Source organism: Odontesthes bonariensis, chromosome 9 (genome assembly GCF_027942865.1).
Source record: "Odontesthes bonariensis isolate fOdoBon6 chromosome 9, fOdoBon6.hap1, whole genome shotgun sequence".
NCBI lineage: Eukaryota > Metazoa > Chordata > Actinopteri > Atheriniformes > Atherinopsidae > Odontesthes > Odontesthes bonariensis.
The window spans coordinates 20,356,753-20,384,495 of NC_134514.1; the positions used below are offsets into that span (position 1 = coordinate 20,356,753).

Sequence of the window (27,743 nt, forward strand, 5' to 3'; positions counted from 1 at the left end):
TCAGTAAGTGAAATGTTTAGCTTTAAAATGTTTTTAAATGAGAACTTGTAAATAAATCAGATTAGACTAACATTTTTGAAGAGCTGCAGTGTGTTGCACCAAATGAACTTCTTCGTTGTGTAACAAGGTGAAAAGCCCACAGTACACGGAGGAAAAGAGACATGCATTAAGAGTGAGTTACAGTTCTACTACATTTATACATCATTTTCTAAATCCAGCCTGATGCATAAACAAGAACCAGATTTTCATTATTGGGAGTCATCATTTTTAGTCTTTAAACATCAAGCTTTACATTGTGGTGCTAAATGGATTCCCCCTTTTCCACCACTTTATGATGTTTCTGTGCCATTCTGACCTCTGAATTTGACTTAAAAGAAGTGTAAAGGGACGGTCGGTCATGTACAGAGGCTACAGTCCTCGCTGCAGCTGGCCTCGGTTCGACTCCCGCACCGAGCGGCCCTGTGCTGCGTGTCTTTCCCCTCTCTCTGCCCCCTGCTTCCTGTCTCTCTCAAACTGTCCTAAAATTAAAGGCATAAAAAGCCCAAAAAAATACTTAAAAAAAAAAAAAAGAAGTGTAAGAAGTTACGCTGTAGATTTAACTATACTCTAAAATATAAGGGTGGTGCTGGAAAGTGAGGCATTCCATCTCACTGAACTGTGATCAATTTAGACCTATGTTGTATTTTTCCTTTTTTTCCAAACAGCATTTTTTTAAAAGAACGCTGGACAGCTGGACCCCCTGACCCTCAAAACACATTCTGTTGCAGACATCAAGATGTTATAGAATAGCTACTACTCCAAGGAATTTTCAGCAGAACAGTGTTTCTCACAGACAATACTTACATTTAGATTGCCTTTATTTCTATTTGAGCATTGATAGAATGTGATGGCTTAGAACAAGAGTGGTAAACCCAGAACTAATCTTACTGTTTGTTACTTTCTATTTGGTCACATAATGTGCGATTAGATCTGTAGAGGGCATGGGTAACACGTTACTGACACAGTAAGTCAGAAACTTATGACAGTCAGCTTGTACTGGTTGGTGAAAACCTAATCACATTCTCCTGTTGTCACATATTTCCTGTTGTGAGAAAAATAATGAACAGTATAGACCTTCCATAACTGGAAGAACTGAGCCTGCGACACCATGGTGTGAGGGAGAGACAAAAAGGAAAGAAAGAAATGTTTTCCAGTGTGTCATCTTTTTTTTGGCTCATTAGATTATATATATATAGATATATATATATATCTATATATATATAGATATATATATATAAATACGCAAAGAATAACAGAGAATCAGAGGAAAGTCATTTTGCATTCAACTTTATTCATATCACAGACACCCTGTGCCATCAAACCATTTTAAGCAAGATAAATTGGAAACATTTTATTTAATTGACTGTACGGAATGTCCAGCATTTTCCCTTTTCCCAACTACATTCATAAGATTTAGAGAATTAATCTGATAAAATTATACGATACAAAATGCATGTCTTCTCACAGGGTTGTGTTCTGTCTTCATGAGATCAACTTAGTCTTGGTACGATTACACTATTTGATTCTCTTCCAACCATCATGTGAAATTCTGATGGGATCAGGCCCTTCAGTGTACATTCGTGAGAGAATGAGCGTGAGCTACAAATATTTCTGTGGATTCTGTTTTTGTGTGTAGAATTATAGCTCCATCAGTATCTTACATTTTAGGCAAGTTACTTAGGGAACACAATGTTGGCGTTCTCAGGGCTCTCAAGTCTCACGCAATGAGCGTGAGACACACGCATTTCAACAAGTTCACACGCTCACACGCCACACATGCCATTTCTCACGCTGAGAAATGATCAACTTCGTCGCACAGAAATTATAATGGCCTATACTATAAACGAGTCAATGGCAGGTGCGCTCGTACAGCTCAGAAGCTGTCTTGATTTAGCAACCCATCGGAAAATCACAAAATAGAATTTCTCAGCCAATCACAAAACAGAATTTCTTGTTGCCGGGTGAGGTCTGAAATAGCTTTCAGCTGCAAGCACGCGTCCCATGAATGCACAGCGGACATAACCTATTATGCTCTGAATGCGTGCAGAAGTTGTAGACGAGCTGGAGGTGGAAGAGAACCGTCAGGATCATCAGCAGGTCATATCTTCATTTATTTTAATCTTTTGTTAGTTACTATAGTTTTCCTACTCCTTGTAAAAGACCAATACCTGCCGATTAAAGTGTTCGTTGGAGTAGTAGATCTAAATATTCAGCACACACTCTTTGACATGGGCAACTTAATGAAAAATGAAAAATATGTAGGAGTGCAATTAGGCTTTTGTGGTTAATTCTTTTCAAAGGTGACTGGTATGAACAGATTCCCAAGGCTATCTACAATTGCCAAACTGGTATTAGTTCTGCCACACTGAAATGCTGATGCAGAGAGGGTTTTTTCCATGGTGGGGCTCAATAAAACCAAGACCAGGAACACTTTGTTTCTGAATGGAACTCTGTCATCCATCATGACTGTGAAAATGGCTGACATTGAGCCACAGTGCTTTAAATGGGAGCCCCCAATATCAGTCATCAAGCATCAAAATCTGCCACAAACACTTACAACAACACTCATAAAAATTTTTTGTTTGTTAAGACTTTGCATACCTAAAACAATTTATTTTAAAATATAGCAGAATTTAGTGTAAAAGTGAAGATTTGTGATTTTGGTATAAATAAAACAATTGTTCTTTAGCTAGTTTATGGCGATGGAATACTGCAAGGGACCAGCCCCCCCCACCCCCCTGCGCATCCGGCCCCTGCCCCGCCTGAATCTCACTCCAAGCAAACTTGAAAACTTGAGAGCCCTGGCGTTCTTGTAAGCGGCTGGTAGTTTTTTTAACAGTAGAACAGGTTAAGACTTTGCTGCTACACCAGAAAAAGCCAGTGAAAGGCCTGCTTTCGTTTTGCACCTCTTCCCTGCTGTTGTTGTGAACGTGAGCTGTAGTGACTGAAAAATGAAAAAGTCTTTAAAATGTGCAGAATTTAGCATTATTTCGTACCTTCATTCGGTCTGTGTTATGTTTCTGGAGCCCACAAATACGTGCAATGTTTTCATTTTCTACATAGGAATTTCATTTTTATTTCTTATTTTTTTCACTCATAATTGCAGCGGCAGCCATGTTCAGCTCTTTAGTGACGTAGTCGATAATGTCCATGTTGATCATCTGTCCATCATCGTATAAAGCCCGCCCTGGCAATCTGATTGGGTCGATCGATTCTTGGTTAGGCATAATGATTTCCCAACTGAGCAGAGCCAGACCGAACTTCCCGACCAAAACTTTTATGGGCGGTGCTAAGTTCGGCTGGCACCCAGGCTAGGCACATGTTATCGTGTCTCACACACATTTTGTGTTATTTTGTTGCTGAGGGAAAGAGACTCGGTAGCAGCAATCCAGGAAAAGGGTGAATCAATCTGTTTGTTTCTTCTTGACCTTAATCATTAGATTCAGTTATCTTGGTAGTTTTCTCATTTTTTGTGATGCTAGGTTGTAGGTGGAGGTAGTTTTGATCAGTAATACAAATCATTTCATCTGTTAAACCCATGACACACTCACAGGAAATGGTTCTTTTCCACTTATCTTCCTTTTGATATTACTGTTGTAACATGTGGTAGGTCCTGTTACTGTTACCGTTCTTTTATTTCATGGACGCAACATAACCACTTAAGTTTAGAGAACATTTAGAAAATAATATGACTAGTTATGATTTGGAAATGAAAAAATCTGGTAAAGATTAGGACCTAAAATACCTGTTTTAAGTGAGGAGAAAAAATTTATACAGTTTGGCTTTAAGAACCAGCCAAGTCACAGAGAAATAAGGAATGTGGACACTGCGTGCAATGCCTGTAAAAAACGTGACATACCTATAAATGGAATGTGCACATTGTGCATTTCTGCTTTCCAGAAATGTTAAATGGCTACCTACTTTCCAGGAGACCAGGCTGGCTACTTCATTTGTGTGACACCACTTAAAACCTCTTACTTCTTCTTTGTTGCTAACCACAGATAACGCCCACATCTTCCCCATGTGAGCAGTTGTGTTCCCCCACCTTTGACCTCTTGCAGGTCAGCAGTGATCTTTCTCCACCCTCACACACCACATCATCCAGCAGGATCCTAACGTTGCCGTTGGCCTCCCCCAACGCAGCCCTCTTCATCACTGCCAGTGCAGTTGTAAAGCCGAGCTGTCGACACACAACTGTACCTGCTTTGCTGGTAAAAAGGTCATCGCACACCGTCCCCCACTCCCCTCGGATGAAGATTTCCACTCTGCCTCGATTTGATAAATTGTCGGCACTTACAAGTCGCACTGAGCCATCCCGTAGTCTTCTCCCTCCTCTTCCTCTCTTGTATCCCCGACCCCTACCTCGGGGCCTCTTGTATACCTGGTTACCCTCCATTGTACTTTCCAGCTTCTCCCCAGGCCATCGCTTCCCCTCCCGTGTTTTTGGCAGAGTGGTGCTGACAGGTGTTCTCTTGGTCGTTGAAACAGGGGGCTTCTGGACTGAATATGGTGCCCATGTTGTGGTCGACTTTCCTGGATGTTTGGGATGTGGTGTCGAGATCAAAGCAATTTGAGACCGTCTCGGAATTGCTGTGGATGGAGAAGGCTGAGGTGATGTCAACAGTTGAGTGGTAGTACCGGTGGGGTTCTGAAGGGGTCTCCCAAATCTTCTTGTTGAAGGTGTAGTGATGGTTGGAGTTTGAGTAGACCTAGAGAAGGCTGCAGTCAGAACGGTGGCACGATAACCTGAGGAAGAGAAAGAATTACCCTCTTTATTTGAATATTAATTCAATCATGCGCTAACCTGTTTTGTTTTAGAACAATTGTATGAAATTCTGCCAAATTCTCATATTTGTCTTGTGGTCAATGCCACATCTTCGAGATTAATATGATGATACTTTCAGCAAAGGGCCAGTCTGCTGTAAGGTCTGAAAACGTTCGCTTGACTGTATCTATGGAAATAAAATTCATCTCTTTGTTTTACAAACCAAAAATTATGAACTACACAAGTATTTCTATTTACCCTATTTATTATTCTAAACAAAGCGGGTGCTAGCTAGACTTCACCAACCCATTCTTATACAGCAGTTTCTATCAGAGATAATCTCTTAGATGTGTACATGGTGTCCTTTGCATCTGCGCTGTGATGCACAGGCTCTGGCAATATTTGACGCCATGTTACCTAGCAACAAAGTTTGAATTAGGTGTTGTTTTAGGTGATGGGACTGTTATCCTGTAGACCACAATTCTGATTTCCCCTTGGGAGTCTTGTGTGAGACCATTGCTTTTCCAACTTCACATCTATCAAGATTTAAAAACCAAAGCACTTGGTTAGGGTTACGCCTCATTTGGTTACGCACGTGTTTTGGTTGCAGTCCTGTGTAATTTATAAACTATTCCCTCTTGTGGCCGATGTGAGAAAATGCATTTATTTTCAGATAGATGGAAACTGTGCTGTACAGTACACAAGACGCTAATGATCAGTTTTATGCAATGTGCACATAGAATTACAGTGATGAAACAATATTAATAATACAAGCAAAGATGTGTATGAACCACTATGCATGGTCTCTGTATGTTACACAGATCCAATAATTTGAAAACCAATATTACTTCAGTGCAGATAAGTGGTTTTTATGTGATAATGTATTTAGCATCTTTTGAACGGTTTCACTTTCAAGCCAGTGGTTCTACAGCCTGTTCACTAATTTATTTATCCAGTTTCTAGGTATATAGTGTGATCTCACTGAAATCTACAGCAGTGGTTTAAAATGTTCAATGCACTCATGGCAAATTCCAGAGTGGAAAAACAAAAAGCAGAGTCTCTCGCGCATATCAAAGATTTAAGAGATTCCTTAAGGGAAAATAGACTGCTGGCTAATTCATATTCAAATTGAAACATATGTGGAAATGTGATAGTAGACAAAGATCATGGTTTAGAATAAAATACACCCTTTTATAACGTTCCTCGTGTACATTTAAAAATTTAAACACTGAAAAAGTTCATACGCAGTCTCACATCAGGGAATCCTGTTGGGATGGAATTTGCATCGACATCCTATACTGGACCGACAACAGAACACTGACATTGATCCTCTTAGCTCTTAGCAAGATAAGAATAATGCAAAGCCCAAAATGTTAAATTATTGTTCTAACTGATATACCAAGACGATCCTTTAAATGTGCTTGACAGAGCTTTAAGCAATGTTATCAGGAAGAACTGAAAAGGAAGGACATGGACACAAGACACACAAGGATGAATGTCCAAACTGAAGCTGATGCAGAAACATTTATTCAAAATAAATAATGTCAAAGTTCCTGATTTAAATTAAAGTGGTGAAAAATACTTGTCACATGAATCAGCACCATTGATCAGGCTTTATCAGACATTTTAACCAGCCAAAGAATAACACGTTAAGCAGGGATGGAAGGCCACGTCAGCCATTTCCATTATACCTGAGTTCGAAAAAAACGGTTGTGCAAACGGTTGAGTTTATATCTAAAGTGACGCACTTACAAATTAAAAACAAGCACAGAAGTTAAAACAATGAACACTACTGGAAATAATTTAAAATAAAAACAATGTGGTTCTTTTTAGTTTTTAAATTAACATTTAATCTTACAATATATTTAATGTCTCATCCCCGAAATGACTTTTTTTTCTCCTTACAGTACAGAGATGTCGCAGAGAAAGTGCAAAGGCTGAACAGATTGTATCAGGTCATTTATTTGTTCAGGTGTGTATTGTTTGCCAATTTTCAGCTTTTTTTTTGCGGTTAAAACAGCTATACAATAATTTGAGATAAACTTGTTTCTGACACAAGTAACAATGTTGCCTTAATCTCTCAACCTAAGTGTTTTTTTCCCTTCTAAACACCTGTCATATCAGCTGCCTATTTAATGAAACACTTATTGCTTTTTAACTGAGATGCCCTATCTGCTGACATGGAGCATAAAGGAGGCCTAATCAACTCTGCAAATATAGGAAGAATATCTTTCGAAAGGCACATTTATCATCTTAGACTCAGTTTTAAAAATTTATAAATTAATCCATGTTTAATATAAATTCTATACATAACTAACAATTGTCAGAAAGCCTGCAGCTGACATTTGAAGCGACTGTGAGCCCAGTCCTGTATAAGAGAGCAGCTGCCATTATCATAGCTGTCTTGTTTAATCGGGGTGTAGTCTTTAAAAAGGCTAAGCTAAGCTAATCAGGTCTTGAAAGTAAATCTAAAAGAATCTCAATCTCAAAATCATGCAGGAGTTAGCAACTGTCACTTTAGTTTTTAAGGTATCACAATGTAAAGCAAAAATAGAGTGAAAAACACTAAACCACCTGTGTTGATGCTGGTGGCCTCTCCCCGTATCAGGGTGCGCTCTGGTTTATGTGTGGGTTTGATGTTAGTCCTAACAGACGGTTTAGAGGTCGGACTGAGAGTCGGGCTGGATTTTGGGTAATCAGTAGAGCTAGTATGAGGCCTACCAGTGGATGCAGTTGTGGCGGGATTTGCCATGCCCATCTGGACAGTTGTCGGTTTTACTGTTGTGGCTGAGGTTGTTTTTATTGTTGCTTTAATGGCTGGACTTGTTGCAGGTAGCGTCGTCTTTCCTGTTGCTTTTCTGGTCGTTGTCCTTGCTGGGGTTGGTGGTGGCATTTTTCGTGTTGTTTTTCTTGTTGGCATCGGCGGTTTTCTTATTATTATTGGTCTTCTTATTGATGGCCTTTTGGGTGTTGTTGCAATGGTGGTCGTGGGAACAGGTGTGGTGGTTGGTTTCTTGTCGATTACAAACTCTGCAAGCAAGAAAGAAAAAACTTCAATGCATTTGAACAGTGCTAAAAGCCTGTCTAGGCATTTATATATGACAGAGGGCAGTTTATAATATCTTGCACCAGAAATATGCCGGATTAGGTGACAACATTCTCATCCCAGCCGCTTCACACTCGGCTGCGAACCGCTCCAGTGAGAGCTGAAGGTCACGGCCCGCCGACGCCAACAGAACCACATCGTCCGCAAAAAGCAGAGACCCGATTCTGAGGTCGCCAAACCGGACCCCCTCAACGCCCTGGCTGCGCCTAGAAATTCTGTCCATAAAAATTATGAACAGAATCGGTGACAAAGGGCAGCCCTGACGGAGTCCAACCCTCACAGGAAACATGTCCGACTTACTGCCGGCAATGCGGACCAAACTCTGACACCGGTCATACAGAGACCGAACAGTCCATATCAAGGGGTCCGGCACTCCATACTCCCGGAGCACCCCTCACAAGAGTTCCCGAGGGACACGGTCGAACGCCTTCTCCAAGTCCACAAAACACATGTAGACCTGTTGGGCAAACTCCCATGCTCCCTCCAGGATCCTGCGGAGGGTATAGAGCTGGTCCACTGTTCCACGGCCAGGACGAAAACCACACTGCACCTCCTGAATCCGAGATTCGACTATCCGGCGGATCCTCCTCTCCAGCACCCCCAAAAAGACCTTACCAGGGAGGCTGAGGAGTGTGATCCCCCTATAGTTGGAACACACCCTCCGGTCCCCCTTTTTAAAGAGGGGGACCACCACCCCGATCTGCCAGTCCAGAGGCACTGCCCCCGATGGCCACGCAATGCTGCAGAGGCGTGTCAACCAAGACAGCCCCACAACATCCAGAGCCTTGAGGAACTCAGGACGGACCTCATCCACCCCCGGGGCCTTGCCACCGAGGAGTTTTTTGACCACCTCGGCAACCTCAGCCCCAGAAATGGGAGGCCCCACGTCCGAGCTCCCCAACTCTGCTTCCTCATCGGAAGGCGTGTCGGTAGGATTGAGGAGGCCCTCGAAGTATTCCCCCCACCGACTCACGACGTCCCTAGTTGAAGTCAGCAGAGCCCCGCCCTCACCATACACGGTGTTGATGGTGCACCGCTTTCCCCCCCTGAGCAGCTGCTTCCAGAGTACCACTGGCCAAAAATGCCCGATAGGACTCCTTCTTCAGCTTGACGGCTTCCCTCACCACTGGGGTTCACCAGCGGGTTCGGGGATTGCCGCCACGACAGGCACCGACCACCTTATGGCCACAGCTCCGGTCGGCCGCCTCAACAATGGAGGCACGGAACATGGCCCATTTGGGCTCAATGTCCCCCACCTCCCCCGGGACATGGTTGAAGCTCTGCCGGAGGTGGGAGTTGAAACTCCTCCTTACAGGGGATTCCGCCAGCTGTTCCCAACAGACCCTCACAATACGTTTGGGCCTGCCAGGTCTGACCGGCTTCCTCCCCCACCAGCGGAGCCAACTCACCACCAGGTGGTGATCAGTTGACAGCTCCGCCCCTCTCTTCACCCGAGTGTCCAGGACATACGGCCGCAAGTCCGACGATACAACCACAAAGTCGATCATCGAGCTGCGGCCTAGGGTGTCCTGGTGCCAAGTGCACATATGGACACCCTTATGCCTGAACATGGTGTTCGTTATGGACAGTCCGTGACGAGCACAGAAGTCCAACAACAAAACACCACTCTGATTCAGATCGGGTGGGCCGTTCCTCCCAATCACGCCCCTCCAGGTCTCACTGTCATTGCCTACGTGAGCATTGAAGTCCCCCAGCAGGACGAGGGAGTCTCCCGGAGGAGCACTCTCCAGTGCCTCCTCCAGGGACTCCAAAAAGGGTGGGTACTCTGAACTGCTGTTCGGTGCATAAGCACAAACAACAGTCAGGACCCGTCCCCCCACCCTAAGGCGGAGGGAGGTTACCTTCTCGTCTACCGGGGTGAACCCCAATGTACAGGCGCACAGCCAGGGGGCAATAAGTATGCCCACACCTGCTCTACGGGCAACTCCAGATTGAAAGAGAGTCCAACCCCTCTCGAGGAGGCTGGTTCCGGAGTCCAAGCCATGCGTCGAGGTGAGTCCGACTGTATCTAGCCGGAACCACTCAGCCTCGCGCACCAGCTCAGGCTCCTTCCCCAGCAGAGAGGTGACATTCCACGTCCCAAGAGCCAGCTTCAGTAGCCGAGGATCAGACCGCCAAGGTCCCCGCCTTCGCCTGCCGCCCAGCTCACACTGCACCCGACCCCCATTGCCCCTCCCACGGGTGGTGAGCCTGTCGGAAGGGGGACCCGTGTCGTTTCTTCGGGCTGTGCCCGACCGAGCCCCACGGGCACAGACCCAGCCACCAGGCGCTCGCCGGCGGGCCCCACCCATGGGCCTGGCTCCAGGGGGAGGCCCCGGTGACCCGCGTCCGGGCAAGGGAACACGGTGTCGATTTTCTTTAATCATCATAGGTGTTCTTGTGAGCTGTTCTTTGTCTGGTCCCTCATCTAGGATCTGTTTGCCATGGGTGACCCTACCAGGGGCTTAAAGCCCCAGACAACATAGCTCCCAGACTCATTGGGGCACGCAAACCCCCCCACCATGGTAAGGTGACAGCTCAAGGGGAGGCGGTACATGAACACTGCAAATTAAATATCCTGTGCAAGTACAACACCAGTCAACTGACCAATTTTAGCACAAAATCACAACCTGAAATTATTTCTTACAGGATTAATAATTAGCTCATGATTATAGAGTCCTCACACGTTCACATTCGAGGTCAGAAGTCTGAATGCACTCACTAATTCAAAATAAGTGGATGTTATCAGACTTTAAGTAGATTTTTCCCCAAATCTATGTAATGATTCTACTCGGACGGTTAGAGCTTGAAATGAATATTTGCCTATAAACATGCACATACACAGTGTATCACTTGGGGCAAACTTACAAAAATCCTACACAAACGAGTTGAACAGGAGTAATGTAATGTTTGACTGAAGAGGAACAATAAACAGAATCTCTTACCCTCTCTGGGGTGGAAATGAACTAGTTTTCCCTTTATCTTAACAGGTAAAGGCTTAAAGCTGCATTTTCCTGGCGGCGCTCGTCTGTGTGGTCAAGAGAGAGAAAATAAAATTACACATCCATTGCTGACAAAATCAGGTGGCTCGTTTAGATTTCTGTAAGCGAGCTTACTCATTATCATAATGCAATGTTAGTTTTGTTGTTGTTTGAAACAGAAGTGAGTCAAAATCGTTATATTTCATGTCTACTTCATCTGATTACTAACAGAACTAACACCTATCACACCTTTGTTTTCACCCTTCTTTATAGAGAACACATTTTCTTCTACTGTAAGTTGAAACTTTAGGACCACAGTGGAAAATGAAACATGTCAAATGATGTGCTTTCCATCAGGGTGCAGTATGAACCAATATAAACCACTGGGTGTCACACTACAGCAGCAGAACCTCAGTCCAAGAGAAATGAAACAAAGACCAAAAGTGAAATCTAACTTTGAACGCCTCATCAGCTTGTGGAGCATTCTGTCTCAGAAAAAAAAAGAAGAGCAAAGCTCATTTATTTTGCATGGCAGTACATTATAACGTTGTTTATAAAAGGTTTAAAAATGTATATTTAACCTTTATTCAAAAGATATAAGGAAACGTTTTTGAGCCAAATTCTTTGGTTACATTTCTTTGATTGGAAAACGTACACTGGGTTTTAAATAGTTTCATCTTTAAACCACATTTAATGTGAAATCATACATATTGTGAATGGTATAAACAGTAGCGGTGGCATGAACAAATTTCTTATTCATTTTCAGGGTTTTCCCCTAAACTCTCTGGAGGGCCTCAGTACTGAGGTTGCAGCTGTGAGCTATGAAAGGCCTCTCATCTGTCCATTGGAAGAGTTTGTTACGAGCCCACTGTGGGTATACGGATGCTCCTTATCTGGTTCGTTATCTTTAAGCTTGTTGAAAAAGCGGCATTGCGTTACATAAATGGACATATTTCGCTTCCATTTCTCTTTCCGAGGCTCCTGATAATGTATTTTATTATCAACACAGGTAGGTATAATGAAAGTGTTTTTGTTGCTGAAGTGATTTGCTACCTGGAAGTATCCACTATCTTATAGATGACTCCTGTTCTGGCTGTGGCACTTGGAGTTCCCGTGGCTAAGAAATACAGTTCACCTAGAAAGGTTCACAGAGGCGAGAAGGAAAGAGAGTGGCAGGCAGAAAGAAAGAAAAGGAAAGAGATGGAGATGAGAAGATGGTTAACAGCAGGGAGAGAGGACGGAAGAGGGAGACGGATGTTCACATTCACAGCGGGTGGGCGCGACACCAAGATTATAGAGAAGGGATGGTGAAAAATAGTCAGATGGGAGAACAGAGATGTAGGAAAGAAAGGAAGAAAGTTACATAAGTTACAAAAAAATGACTACAATAACAAATAGGGAAGTTGTCTAACAGTAAAGAAATGCGTTTAATACTTTCTGACAGTTTGATTAACAGTAATGTGGAAGGCCGTTGTTCATGCAGAACGCAATGTGTAGGCTGCAGGGACTGTTTCTTTTCTTGCTCAGATATCTCTATATCTCTACAAAAAGTTAAGGGAGTCTTTGTAGCAAGGCAAACCAATGGACACACACACACACACACACACACACACACACACACATACGGTGATTACCTGCTTCATCCTCAGCAAAAGAGATAATGTATTTATAATAACTGTCGATGAGTTTGGGAAATCTGCAGGTCTGGTCTCTTCCCATACAGATCTCATTGTACTGCCATTCTCCCGTTTCTGCATCCTCCTTTAGAGACATCAAACGTCTGAAGAGAAAGAGGTGCACATACATATGTGGACATAAGCGCAAATAATCTCCTGAATACTTACATGAATAAACATTTCTTGTACATGAGGGTGCTCTTAATGCAAATGCCAGTCACGCAAACTGTAACAATTTTTCTGTATGCGGCGTCATTGTTGCAGTTTCTACAATGGGGTCTTTGAATCTTTGCAGTGATGGGAAAAAAAATGGCGTCTAAGGACATTTTTTTTTAAAATATTGACTGAACAATTTTGACACAGACCCGCTCATGAAATCCCCGAAGATGTAGATTCCGTTGAGGTTGGGCATCTGACAACCTCTGTAGATGTATCCTCCAGTTATCGACTTCCCCAGCTTGTGAGGGTAGGCAAAGATAGGCAGAATGTCATCTGCAGAGGCATGGACACAGAATTAACCCACAGTTTAGAGTCTTATATTTATAAAAACAGCAAGACTACATTACAGAATGTTTGTTAAAATGATGACATACACTCCACTGTAAAGATTTTTTTTTACACTTTGGAGAGGCCACTTTGTGTCCCACTTTGTAAATATTGGATCCCTTTTATGATCTCTTAGAATGTTGACTCACCTAGAGATGAGTTTTGACAGAGTTTGCGGTCGTAGCAGCTGAAACCTTCCTTGGCCCTCCATCCATAGTTGCCTCCTTTAAATGTGATCACACAGTAAGACTACTCTACTCACGGATATATATTCAATTAAAATCAATCGCTAAAGGTTTTAAGATGAGACGTTTAAATCAAGCGAAAAAAAAAAAAAAAAGTGAAACGTTGCTCAAAGCTAAAATGATCCCACCTTTGACGATGAGGTCCACTTCTTCGTATTTGTTCTGGCCCACGTCACCACAAAACATCCTGCCTCGGCCTGCGCCTGTGGCAGGATCACCGCGGTCAATGGAACAACGCCACATGTTACGAACTCCGTAAGCATAAATCTCTGCGTAGAAAGACAGGAATAGGACAGGACTAATATACCCTTTGTGAGGTCTTGGTGAATGAGTTCCAGAAGCCAAATTATGAGCATTTCTGGAATGAACACAGGGAAAGAAGACAGTCCCTCAGTCATCTGTGTGAGTTCCTTATGAATCTAAAGTCTACATTAAATGTACAACCAGTCACTTTATCTTTAACGTTGACAAACTTGATCAAACTATTGGACACATGTCAGATCATTTAAGGGGTTCACCTGGCCGTGCCTCCTTCTCCCCAATGAAAGGGTTGTCTGAGGGAACGCTGTATGCGGCAGCGTAATCATTGTTGTCGACATCGATACGCAGCGCTTTGCCAAGAAGCGTTGACCTGTTCAACACAAAGAGCACAGACCAAACTGAGAAACATCCTGAAAGACTGAGGTAACCGACGGCCCGGCGGAGGCTGAGTGATTACTTTTAAGCAACTTAAAAAGGAAAGTTTGACCTGAATCATTTTTCGTGAAACCTCTATGCCATCGTCCCATAATCCTCTTTTCTTTTACCTTTTCTCTTTCCTGTCCTTGGATGTTCTCGGTTTTATGAATTTCCTGAAAAAAATGACTCTGCCTAAAACCTGCCTTATTCTAAAAAACCTTTCTTTAGTTACTATCCATTCTATCCCTTTTTTCTCTGTGCACAAAAATCCAGTTGATTCAGAAAGAATAAAGTTTTTTTCTTCTCTCTGACGATGTCCCATTCACTTCACGCTCCCTTGTAAATGAGGCCCCTTATCCATAAAGCTACTTCCCATCCCCACTCAGCAGCCTGTCTCCTTCACACTCAGCCGGTCTGCCTCTCTCCCTCTCCCCTCTACATACCAGTGTGTGGTGGTCCACAACGTGCAGTGTCAATATTAGACTTGGCAGTGTGTGTCATTCCTCATTCCCAGGATGGCTATTACAGCATGTCCACAAAGAAAAATGTGTCAATATTTCACACGAGCCATGGTTGCCAAGACAAACAAAAACAGTATCAAACAAGTTCAAAATTTTAAACTTAAGATGAAAGATGGCTGTGCGTTACTTTGCTTTGTTGCTGAAGTAAATATCACGAGTGTATTTTGCCCAGGATGCAGTCTTTCCTAGGGTTCTTATGCAATTACCCGGCAGCCGGTCGGAGCTTGCTTTGAAGAATATTTCTAATTAGTCGAGCATCCCCAGCAACTCATTATTCTCTCATTTCAGTGTCCTATTTTCTGTTTCAGCCGTCTTACTTTCGGTCTCCCCCATGGCTCTTAAAATCATATATCTTTCAATTCTACAGCAGAAATAGTTGTTACAGTTTGTAAACAGAATGTGTTTGTCAATGCACTCGCCAGCTGCACAATTACCGACATATAACTGCAGCGTTTGACATTACTGCAGCATTGAGAGATGTGTAAACCGCAGATGAACGGTGATGTTTGCGCCTTTATTCCCCCTTCAGCTGTAATTAATGTTCAAGCCACTGTGGGTTGATTAAATGGAAATGCAAAATGACAGTTATGTGTTACATTCATTAGAGTGTAAAGACTATCTGGCTTAAGTGGTGAGTAGTAATGTTTAGGAAAAGACATATGACACTCTGTGGTCCCATCAAATAAATCTTTTGTGTGTGCTTGAGTGCGCAGCTCTTGGCATAAACGGGTCACAGTGCCATTTAACCTTGACCCTTCTGTACTTTGCCATAAGACATATCATATCAACATCTGTCACATTCAAATAAAGTTTATTATTTCCTCTTTCTGTGTTCATGTAGCTCAGAAATGATGGACACCAGTAATAACATATCTGCTTGTTAAATGAAGTTTGAAAATGATCTTTGCTGGAAAATGATTTTGACCCAGGTTAAGACATGTCTGTCCCGCGTACATCTAAACTTTACTTTCGTTTGTCCAGACACGGACATCTGAAAATGTACTTTAAGAGAACTTAACTACTCAGTCATTCATTGTGCAAACCAAAATTAAAAGTGGATTTGTTATATCATACTGACTTGTTCTGTGAATTGCCAAATTTTCCAAATGGGTCCCCAGCTCGCCCACCATCTCCAATGAAGATGTACAGATACCCATCAAGGCCAAAAAGCAGCTGTCCTCCGTTATGATTAGAAGCTGGCTCTGTTACTTCCAGGATGGTTCTACAGCATGAGACACACGAAGAGGATTAATGTACCTGTGAAATTTGAGTCATGCATCAACACTTATGTCTGCACATATCTGAGTATTTACCTCTCAGACGAATGGTCTAGCTGGTTATCATCTTGTGGCGAGAGTGTGAACTCGCTGATTCGTATTCTCTCTTCCTTCTTGACTGACACGGAATAGTACACATAGGCTTTTTTGACTGTGGTGAACCTAATAACAGAGGAAATGCTCTATGTTAATGCCCAGGTAGTACTTCTCATTTAATAGTGCAAAAAAAGACACTAAGAGTTCTTGCACATAACCCTAACAAAGAACTGGTACTATAATGGATGTTTGGACCTCGGGTGGAGGGCTATGCAGAGGAATCCCCTCTCGTCTCCAGCCCACGGCGATGTAAGGACAGCCTGGGTGAGGTTTAGAAAAGGACGGTCGATTCGGGAGCCATTGGCCAAATACACCCACACATAACCCAGCTGCTCCGCGACAAAGAAGCGATGACTTCCATCATCTGCATGGATCATGGCAACAGGGTTACGGAGACCATTGGCAACTTCCTGCAGGCACAGCTCCAGGCAGCCTTTGGGATCTTCACGTACCATGCCCAAGTTAGCATTTAGTTCTGGAGACAGAGGATAAAAAAACTATTTCAGGATACTGATTAATAAAACTAATCACATTAAGAAAAGGGGTTTTAAAGGTAAGGTTGTAATCAAACCACATGTAAATTTATGACTTAAAAAAATGCACCTGTTCTACTGAAACTAATTTACATTTTATAAAAAAAATGCAAAGTCCCCTTAATTCATCATGACAGTGCACAGTGCCATGCACTCGGCATCTGTTCAGGCAGTCAGAAAGATATCTCGCACCTTTGCTTTCTTGCCTCGGTATAAATTCCTTGGTTTACTCGTGTAGCCGATAATCGCTGATCTTTCAAAAAATTCATGCTGAAAGCTCAGAATGTTTTTGGCCACATGAAAACTTCACTCTCTGAATATTAATCCAGGCTGATATAGCTCACTGAATGCAGTGAGCAGTCAAACCTTTTCCTTACACAGTAGAATATCTAACTGAGTGAGTCGGCAGAAAGGTTTTACAGACATTTATGGATTCCAGATGATGAATTTTAACTGTGGGGATTCCATGACCGAGGCTGACATTGATAACGAGTTGGGCGTTTGTATGCTATTTGCTCATTGGGAACATGGTAGCACATACCAATGTTAGACTTGCTGAAGGTTAAACCTTGCTCATAGAGGGTGTAAATAAAAGATTCTCTGTAGGATCCCGATTAGAAAATTGAGCCAGTGTGGTGACATCAGGCTGGCTAAATGTTCTGGTTTTCATGGACTCCATTGCACACCTGTTTGTTCTCAGTCAATACTCACCTTGTATACCTGGTACAACCCCTGGTTTCAGTAATCCCTTGTCTGTGTATGACCTCAGTCTGTTCCTGGTTTTTGCCCTTTGCCTTGCCCATGACACTATTGTTTGCTCCTGGATTTTTGATCAGCTGTGCTCTTGGATTTTGCCTCTGCCAAACGCTTGCCTGTAAAGATCGCTACGCGTACTGATTCCATAGTTTTCACCTCTGTCTTGTCAGTAAACCTGAGGAATGAGTATACTGTTTTACAGTATACTGGTGAACAGAATGGCATATTGACTGATGTCATAATTTGGGGGAATAATTGATTGTCAATGAAGTAAAGATGAAAATATTGGAAAAAAGTGAAAAAACGCCTGATTTCTTTGCATTAAATTGAGCCAAAATCATGTAGAAATGTATTTTATCATGTACATATATATAATTTCATTGGATGTTGTCTCCACATGTGTTCTGTGCATCTGGAATGCATTTATTGACAGCTTACCCAACCCACTGAGGATTTGTGGAAAATTGTAATTTTCCAACATTTTCTATGGCCACAATTTTTTTTCGCGATGTTTCCGGCAGAGCAGACCCTCTGATAATTGCTTCTTAGGGTGAAAGTGAACATAAAAAAACACAAATAAAAAGTATGGCACACCATGTCAGGTTCAACCCATTTTTGAGACTTTGGCTCCCCGACTATAGGCTTTACTTTGAGCCTGTTATGATAATTGTGGGAATGTGGGGTCTGTCTTTTATCGGCATAGGTTATTTAACTCCTAAACATTGGAAGCCTTGTAAGTGGGTAAATGGTTTACAACAGGTAATGTCCACTATCTGTAGCCTCCTGTATCATCTCTCTGGTGAAAACATACCTGCATTCGTCAAGACGTTAGGGTAGCAATACTGTTTGTCCTTAAGCTCCAGAAAGTCACAGAATCTTCTCTGATCTTCCTCTATTTGATAAGTCAGGTTAGCATACTGCGGTGGGTTCCCCAAGTTCTCCAGGAGGAGGCTGAGTGTGTATCGGCAATGCAGCCAGTAGTTAGAGCAATAATCCCTGCACAGCCCAGGCAGGATTCTCATAGGTGTGTTGGCATCCTCAGCATCGTACAGGTGGGCAGCATATGGTGAACACTCCTGAAAAGGAAAATAAACTGTGATTCATCATTTGTGGAAAAAGTGCATCATCAAAAAATGGAAATTTCAGTTCATTTTTGCCGTATGGATTCTTATCACGGGTAATTTTTTATTTTTTTTTTAATCCAACATTTTTTTTTCAAGCTGATATGTTTATCTCAGAGGTTTATTTATGAGGACATGTATGAAACACATAAACAGAAGATGGATCTGCGCATGAATACTGCCACAGCGCCCCACTTTAACTGGTCAAGCCTTGGTTATAAACAGCAAAGTATAAATGGATCCGAGGCAGGTCCACTCAGTTATTAAGTCACAACCACAGTCTCCACACCCAAAAATGGCGAGCTGCAGGCATAGGGAGTCACGACACGCAAACCATCGTGTGGTTGACTGGGGCACTTTCCCCGGGTGCCAGATCATCACCAGAGCAAAACTCAAACAACAAACAGGATATAGTATGTATCAAAGGCCAAAAAAAAAATTGTCTCTAAAGAACTGCCAATTCACTTAATGCTGTCATTTTGTACAAGTATTTCTATGACTCGCAAGTTTTAATTGTCAACAGCAACTGTCAACACAAGTGTATGAGAGCTTGTACCTGAAATCCTGCTTTAAGCAATACTGGTACTTACTCTTTTAAAAACAGAAAGCAAATTCTTCTTTTAAATATGGTCCGACGATATTAAAAAAAATGATAAGATGTAGAAAAATACCAACTTGAAAAAAAAAAGAATACAAATACAAAAGCCTTTTCTTTCATTGCACAGTGCCACGAGATTGAATGGTCTCTTTTTACAGTGCAAGAAATGAAGAAACATGTATTTACATCTACTAGATGGAAGAAAAAAAAAAGATAAAACTACTTTTAAATCATTAACTATCAAAGTAGTAACAGTTGGTAGTTGTTTTCATCAGGGTGTACAAATAGTGCGTAACATAACATATTATTGCACATTGGATAATAACAGAGTTTTATGGACGTTCCATTCTTAGTTTCAAAGCATGACAGAGTAAAAGGGCCATCAGAGCTCTGCAACGTGTAAAGTTTTCAGAAAGGATCTAAAGAGGATGCGATGCGTCTGATTTTTATTTCCAGGCTCTTGTTTTCTAGAGATGGACACGAAACACAACAGCTTTCCAGTACTGTGACTAGAAGAGAAGTACTGCAGTTGAGGGTCATATTTATTTCTAACTGGGTTCTTTTTACTCTCTGGGACATGTGCTTTGTTCGTATTCTGAAGGAGGAAATAAAAAACGATGCTGTCCTTTTGTGAACTAAGTTGCTTTCATGAACACTGGTCAACTTGACCGTATGTGTCTTGTTACATTCCATCTCTCACATTACAGTTTCCGCTGCTTTAGCGTCACCCACAGGCAGCCGAAGGCATCCAGCTATTAGTGGGATGTGATTGTAGAACATAGTTCTGTGGTGCGATTGGATAGATGCAATGTGATACCAAATCTAACTGGATAGAATACTTGTAAGAAAAACATGAATCTGAAGTCAGACTTTCTCATGTGAAAATGGCCTTACATCTGCTTTTAGCTTGATTTTATTGTTTTCTTTCTTTTCGTCTGAACTTTCCCCTTTTGTTTTGGATTCTCATTTTCTTTATCTTGACTTCTGTTTACTCCCTGGTTGATTTTGAATTCTTTAACTAAGCTAATTTAATTTAATTTAGCTTTCTTCATTTTACTCCACACCTGTGCTCTATTTGTTAATTGCTCCTCACCTGCGTTCCATTGTCCCTCTGTGTATTTAAACCTCCCTGTTCTCTGTGATCTTTGCCAGTTCCCTCTTATCTATGCCTGTTTTATACCTGAGCTGGTCCCTGCTTGACATCCCTGCTATCTGAATTTACGTTTGGACTTTTTTCGGACCCTTCCTCCACTGCATGGGTTTGGTCTGCTTGCTTTTTCAAAAAAATAAAAATCATTTTTATTGGCCTGGCTCTTAGTATTCTTCACTTGAGCTCACCTGCGAACAAACATGACTGATTCCTTGAAAATCAAATAGTCCAGTATCGAGATTCTATGTCAAAACAGTTGATGTTTACATTGAAATACTGTAACAGTTTAACTTATGCTACTAAGGCAAAAAAAACTATATACTATACTATACTATATACTATATTAACTATGCAGCCCAGGCATAACTGACTCATCTTTCAACAATAATGTGCATATCAATATATATATATATATATATATATATATATATATATATACATACATACATACAGTATATATGTGCACAAATTGTAATGTGAAGCACTGTTGAACTGTCTAAAAGAGCTTTGCTGGGAAAAGACAAAAACAAAAAAAAACAAAAGCTGGGTTCAGTCTGAGCTACTGGAACTGCTGATGGCAGCAGATTGAAGTTTTTGAAGGTAATGGAAGCCTGATTGCCTACGTTCTAATTTGTCGTCCTTATTGTGCAAAATGACAGTTTGACTCAGAGGTTTTGTTTTGGTTTTTGAACACAATGGGAGACATTTACTGATCTACCTCGTCTGCGTTAGACACGCACTGTGTCCTTACTTCTCTTGTTTGACTCACTGAAGCTGAATAACCACCCTTTGTTGTTGAGACAGCCTGATTTTGGCTCCTTTATCACAGGGTAGGTTAAACATGTAACTGCAAACAGCTGCTCCCTAACAATGCAGACACTTGTGACTACTGTAATTTGTGTCAACACTGACGAGTTAATTTGTCTTTGTAACTCCCCAGCCTCCACTCAGTGGTTCGAAAGCCTGTGCTTTGTCATTTGAGAGAGACAAAAGGCAAAGGCAAACAGCTGGCTCAGGATTGGACCCTGAGACAAAAGAAGGGGAGTACTCTTGCAACAACATTTTTCATCAAATTTGTTCCGATCCATTGTTTGTAAATCATTCCTATAATCAAATGCTGGATAGATACAAAGATTACTCGTCTGTGCAAACAGACATAAAAAAGAAAAATGCTTGTAGTTTTTTCAGTTACTTAAGAAGAGACAAAGTGTGTTCTGTGGGGTTGTGTGTGGTTATGAGTACAGCACTCTACTCAGTGTCTTATCTGTAGCAGACAACCATCAGAACACTCTGTTTAGGCAGTCTGAATGTGCCCTGACCTGCATGCCAAGTCAACGATTGCTCTGAAGTTTTTTTCCACCATCTCAAACTACTAAACACTTAAAATTTTCATAGCAGTTTAAGAAAATGCTATTCTGGAGATTTTCACCCAGCATTACTTCTGCATCAGATAGTTACACAAACTGGGTTAGCAACTGTGTTGCAACGTCTTTAAGAGAAGTGTTTAAGTGTCGGGAAAAGTAAACTACTGATGTATGAGTGATTCTTGAATCACAATGAAAAGTTTGAAACATGACCTGTTTTAGATCGCAAAAAGTTCTTCTAATGGTCTTCTAATGGCCCCTTCAGACTAACTGTTAGCTTAGCTTCTCAGTCAAGATTGGTTTGGGATTTTCCAAACTTGGAGCCTTTAGAGCGTTTTCTTTTTAAGTTGGAATATCTGGCACAGGATTACAGTGGTTTTCACACATAAGCCATATAGAAAATGTCAAATGTCATCATTTCGTCCTTTAAGGTATGGTATCCCTCAGAGTTCAGTTTTAGGAACCCTTTTCCTTTTTGTCAACTTTTCCCCCTTTCCTGTAGGACATAAGGTCCGGAGAATTTTTTTTTCAATTAAAAACAGCAAACTGTGACACAACTAGTAAAAAGCTGGGTGTCCCAACAATTTCTGCCACTTAATCATAGCAAAACATAGATTATTGTTATGGGGAGGGACACCCTGCAAGAACACTCAAAGCCTGTTGCAAAGAATCTGGATATTGCAGTGTTTATGAACTGTATCATTCGTATTTGCAGTCTCAACATTGGCTTGCTTTTTACCTTTCAAGCTTGAAGCTTGAGATTTTTGAAGGAAAAAAATTAAAAACACAAGGACAAAATCAATCATTTATCATGAAAACTGAAGATTTACCATCTCAAAGGGTTTCTGTCTTATCTTCCATGATTCCCAAGAGGCCGAGAAATAAAGGTTTGATTGACCATTTAAAATTTTCCAGAAAACCCTTTGTTTTGAAACAAAACATTATTATCCATATGGGTAAAAACATGTTTTTATTGGAGAGCCTATGCTGAATTTTTTATTATTTAATTCTTTTTTTCTGGCATGGGACTTTACTATTTTGATGTTTTATATCGTATTCTCTTAATTGTTTTGTAGATAATTATTAAACAGAGCGAACGTCAAAAGGCCGGTCAGTGAAGAGCAATATCACCAGTTGTGACATACACACACACACACTCACACAGCCGCGCACACAAATGAAATGGCAAATGTAATTAATTATTTCAATGCTACTTTGATCTGACTGAAATAGACAATTTCTAACTCTGTTTGTTTGGAGGGGCCTTGAACCCCTACTAATTTTGTATATTTTCAAGTTTTCTCTTTTATTTCAATCATTACCAGGCACCCATGTATACACACACACAAACTCACACTTTATTACACAGCTAAGACTACTTACCATTCAACTTTCCCTTCATGAGGTCAATTTAAGTTTCTTGACACAAAGTTTCTCTGCTTGATGTTATGATCACAGTATTTACAAAAACTTTGTAATCTCGCTCTCTTGCTTCTCTACCTCCTCTCTCAGCCCCTCTCTTGCAGGAACTTGATACGTCCTGTGCTGCTTGGCCAGAGGCGGAAATGGGTGTTTGTTCGGCCTGCTACGATCACAGCCTCCCTCCTGTCTAAGTGACAAACGCACACTCAAACACACTCTTAAGTGTTTCCCATCCTGCCTGTCTCTTTCTCTTTATATCTGACTGCCTGTCTTGTGGCGTGATTGCCATCGGTTGCAGGAAGCTCCTGTAACGCAGCTGGAACAGAGGGCTTCAGTGTGGTGGGTTTACTCAGCGTAAGTACCCTGGCAGTGGTGTAACTTGACCACCACAGGGTCTCTTTTATCTCAAACCACCAACCTGGGAGCTGCAAACCACAAGACAAGAGTCGGTTCCTCTTTAATTGTTTAAGCAAAGGGTTTGTGAAAATATAAACGTTAATGAGAAAAGGAAAGGAGACCTATACATCGCAGAGCTCGTAATTCTTGGTAAAAATACGAAAAAAACTGACATGTAAAAATGAAGAAAAATATGCCCATTCGTCTAAATGCATGTGTACAAAAATCTTTCTTAGAAATACTGTTGGTTTGTTTTTCTTTAAAGTATAATTATGCTCTTCGTGGAATGCTGAAAACAGCCATTTCTCAACTTTACATTTACATTGTTATGAATTCAGCCAGCAGTCAAACTTAATTAACAGCAGTAAGTCGTGAACCGTAGCACTGTCATTACACACAATTCCCAGCATGGAAAGAGCTGTAATTGGCACAATCACAGAAACCTACATTTTAAGATTTTCATTTTCATTGTATTGTGGTTACATTAAAGAATCATTCATGGTGCTGCTCTCATGGTCACTGTTTATCTTTGGCTTTGGCAGATTTTGTCTCAAGTGGGCCACGCCAAATTTGTGCTGCACCTACCATTCAATTTGTGCTCAAGAGCTGCAAGCAGTTAATGTCTGGGCTGCAAAGTCAGCACCTAATTATGTAATCAGCGAGTGGGACTGGCTTCAAAGCTCCTTCCAGTGATGGAGAGGTTGGACTTCCGTACCGGGCTCTGTTTATGATTAAAGAACTCAAAAAAGAAACTAAAACAAACTGAAATAGAACCCATTAAATGAGATAATATTCCCTGACTAAGAGTACATTAAAGAGGAGATTATTATTAGTTTTTAGGCTTAAACTGTGTCAGCCACTGCTGCCTCCTTATGTCTTGGGCTCAGGGGCAGGATTTGTGTGTTATTTATGTTTATATTGGCTACTCTTTTAAAACGCTGCTACTTTTATAAAGTTTGTTTTCATGCTCATGGGTTTACTCAGGGTTTAGATTTGGTTCCACCAATGGAACTGGATGATCCTTCTGCCGAATGCTGGTTGTAAACATGGCAGAATATCATATCTGTTAATAATCATGTGTGAATGGATGGATCATGGAAATATGACCGAGGGTAAGCATGTTTTTTGTTTTTTAAACTGTTTAGATTAGGATCTTATTTTGCGATCATACCCTTGGTTCATTCTGTACTTTAGTCTTGAGTAAAGAACTTTCTTGCGTCGCTTCAATGATTTTTATGACTGTAGTTCTAATTTCTAAGCAAACAACTCATCTAATCAATACCATTAAATACTCATTTTGTGTTAGTTTGCAAATCTAAACCGCAGGTTCTGATGTATTGAGTATTTAGTCCCAAACAAAATATACTTTAAATCGTATTTTTACAACCCGACCAAACAAACCAATGGTAAAGACTCTGGAATCGAAATAAATTGGTCATAATATCTGCATTGTGCTTGTGTTTCAAACATTAGTGTAATAAATTATTTACAAATGAAAACCATGTTTCCTGTTGAATTGCCTTATCATGGATAACAAAATCTTGAATTCCCATGAAAAGATCACTGAATGGAAATGCTGGCCCCAAGGCTCACAGGGTCCTCTGTTTGTAGTGACTGTTAAAATGACATGCAGAGTGGTCGATTAACAATGACTTGAAGACCACAGTAGCAAAGGGATCAGTAAGAGACCCAAAGTGACCACAAAGGCACATGAAATGACTAGAACAGGCAGAGAGGGATTGTTTGCTTACCTGGCAGAGGATGGTGCGTATGTGCCTGCCACAGGCTGTGAAACCTGAGTGGTCAAAGTTGTCCATAATAGAATAAAACCTGACTGATATCTCTTCATCCTTCTCCAGGCCACAGCATCCAAACTTGGTGTACTCTTTACAGAAGACCAGTGGCTGCTGAGGCTCAAATGGAGGCTTGTAATCCAAACACTGAGGGTGACAGCTCCCCCACTGGGCTTGGAGAAGCAACAACAGGAAGAGGGGCAGTAGGTGAGGGGAGAGGGTGTGTCGCACGATGTACCGGGGGACCAAATTACAGGTCTGTAATGTCATGGTGTAAAGTTGCTGCCTTTGGTTCAGGATAGTTTATCTTTTGACCCACTATCGGAATAAACAGAAATTGCTTGTATGAGATAATCCACCAACCTTCACCAGCATCTATGAAGCACAAATAAAACACCTATGGTTAGAATTTTTGCAACAGTTTGGACAGCTTTCTGGGGTTTTTTTTGGATGTCCTGGTCTTTACAGTCTTGTCTATATGTGCTTGTCTCTAGACGTGTGAATTTGTGCATCAAACACACAAGCACAGCATCACACCTGCCTGCAAGTTGACGCCAGACCTTCAAAATGCTCAGGATGGCTTACATAATCAGCCCACAAAACATACCTAACACTGACTCCACTGTGTGCAAATATAGATGAAAAGTTGCAAAAGCTGATTCAGAGCCAGTGAATCCTTTAGATCAGGAAGACCTCCGCAGTGCAGTCCAAGTCAGTCCAGCTCTTGTTTACGTCTGCACAAACACCTGTGGATCACAACTCAAACCCCTGAATGAGAGAAATCCTCCTGTTGTGAAACTCAATGCCCTTTACATCCCAGTGTGTCAGCATTAAGATCTGTTTCACACAGTAAAACCAAGTGGATCTTGGAAAAATGGACAAATCTTTAACAAAAAAAAACCAAAAAAAAAGCCTTTCAAATGAGAAATTCCACCTTCACATCCAAGGTCCCTGCAAAATATTTACTTCCAGACTGAAGTCACCTTCTTGTGTTTGCCCTGGACGTGCTCAATTGCTGCAATGGGTAAAAGCCATACAAACAGCAGGAAAAAGTGTGAGAGAGAGGCTCTTTCATTCAGACACGCAGCCACGCTGCAGCCTTGGATAAGAGATCCCTCCCACTGCGCGTCTTTCCTCCTCCTCCTCCTCCTCCTCCTCCTCCTTCTCCTCCTCTTCTCTTCTTTTCATTTGCTTTTTAACTCTCCTACAAAGACACATGCATTCTTTCCCATAGCATGTGGTGCACATTGCCCTGAAGTTGCAACTTTCCACCTCTCCTCCCTCAGAGCTCCCCCCACCTTTAGCATTCCCACACCTCCTCTCTGTCTCTGCTGCCTCCAGACAGACTCACACTAGTGTACGTCTGCATGTGTGTGTGTGTGCACGTGTGGTTAGATGAATAAGGACGTGAGCTGGAAGTAGAAAGCAATGGATTCTCCAGGCGCCATTCCAAACCCAAATCCTATGTTAAAGAGCACAACAGCCAAGATTAGCATCAAACTGTATTATTCCACTAACTTCCTCTTGATCCAGAAGGGGAAAAAAACTTTTTAAAACAAATTTAGAATATTACAAAAACAGAGATGTACAGTGTCACCCTATTGAACTTTTTGAGGCTTTGGACACTGACATCTGTCATCTCTTAGAGCAAACAAAAGAACACTGCAGATACTTTATTTAAGGGCAAGTGGGATATTCACATTAAAGTGCCCAACTTCTAACTTTTCAAGGACATTTTAGGGGATCCCGACCATGGCCCCCCTCCATATCCACCATAGGAACCAGCCTGAGGCGCTCAGCTTTACTTTAGTGGTCCAACCTTAACATCCAAATAGTTTTGCCTCATTAGGCAGCTTTGCTAAGCCAGTGGAAAAAAAAAGAGCAAATGTTTGTTGTAAATGGACTGCATTTCTCTTCTTGTTGACAACTCAAAGTGCTTTATGGTAGAAAGCTTAATTCATCTTTTCACGCTGACATTAAAACAGCACGTTTTATTCTATACTTAAAGCACTTCTTTTTTTTTTTTATCATACAAACACTTGCATGCAGATGAACACTTTGAGGGTTGTGTTTTACCTTTGGCCCTTTGGCTTGTGGACCAAAGCAGCTGAGGAACATGTCACCAACCTTTCAATAAATAGAACATGGCTCAGCCTCCTGAGATGAAGCCACCCCTGTACAATGATATGCAATGATAATATAATACTTTTGCTGGATGTGGAAATTAATATCTCAATATTTTCGATGGGTGATGATGTGTCAGTAGAGTAGCTAACTTATCGTGTGCCAAATGTTCATCAGCTTTGTCAGATTTATGTCAGAATCAAGCAAATATTCTAACAGCTCACATGTCTAGATAGACGGTCAAATGGTTCCCCAGTTCATGGGATGTCTTTGTCAAGGGTTTGAATTTTCTATGGTCTGAATGACAAAATTACATATGTTATTTCTTGCACTGATATCAAATATTCATCCAACAACAACTTTTAATAATTCCAAATGTATATAGATAATTTCAGTCTGTTGAGAAATCCATATAATGGACCAGCAGTGTGCGTGTGGTTTGTGTTTCTGTGATTTGTGAGTATATAGACATACCACTACCATCTGTGTCTCTTTCAGGTCAAAGAGTGATTCCCATCTGGCTGTCAGATAATTTATCATCGCTCTGTACTCAAAG

General features: G+C 41.5%; 1 protein-coding gene across 1 annotated transcript; it reads right to left on the minus strand.

Moving 5' to 3' along the window:
* Window positions 1-2,805: 2,805 nt before the first annotated feature.
* On the minus strand, window positions 2,806-26,112 carry LOC142388385 (HHIP-like protein 1). The gene is made up of 14 exons (XM_075473560.1): window positions 25,022-26,112; window positions 18,031-18,295; window positions 16,126-16,405; window positions 15,871-15,996; window positions 15,636-15,779; window positions 13,877-13,989; window positions 13,487-13,627; window positions 13,263-13,337; window positions 12,933-13,059; window positions 12,526-12,671; window positions 11,945-12,026; window positions 10,856-10,938; window positions 7,526-7,834; window positions 2,806-4,785 (listed from the first exon to the last, which is right to left on the minus strand). The coding sequence occupies exons 1-14, from the start codon at window positions 25,331-25,333 to the stop codon at window positions 4,031-4,033; spliced, it is 2,958 nt and encodes a 985-aa protein (XP_075329675.1). The 5' UTR covers window positions 25,334-26,112; the 3' UTR covers window positions 2,806-4,030.
* Window positions 26,113-27,743: the final 1,631 nt, after the last annotated feature.

Excerpts from the sequence above, each read along its gene's own strand:
- LOC142388385 (XM_075473560.1), bottom strand. The coding sequence starts at position 25,333 with ATGACATTACAGACCTGTAATTTGGTCCCCCGGTACATCGTGCGACAC. Across the intron at positions 13,990-15,635 it reads TTTGGCAATTCACAGAACAA|GTCAACGCTTCTTGGCAAAG; the intron begins GTCAGTATGATA and ends TGTGTTGAACAG. Across the intron at positions 12,672-12,932 it reads TTCGGGGATTTCATGAGCGG|ACGTTTGATGTCTCTAAAGG; the intron begins GTCTGTGTCAAA and ends CTTTCTCTTCAG.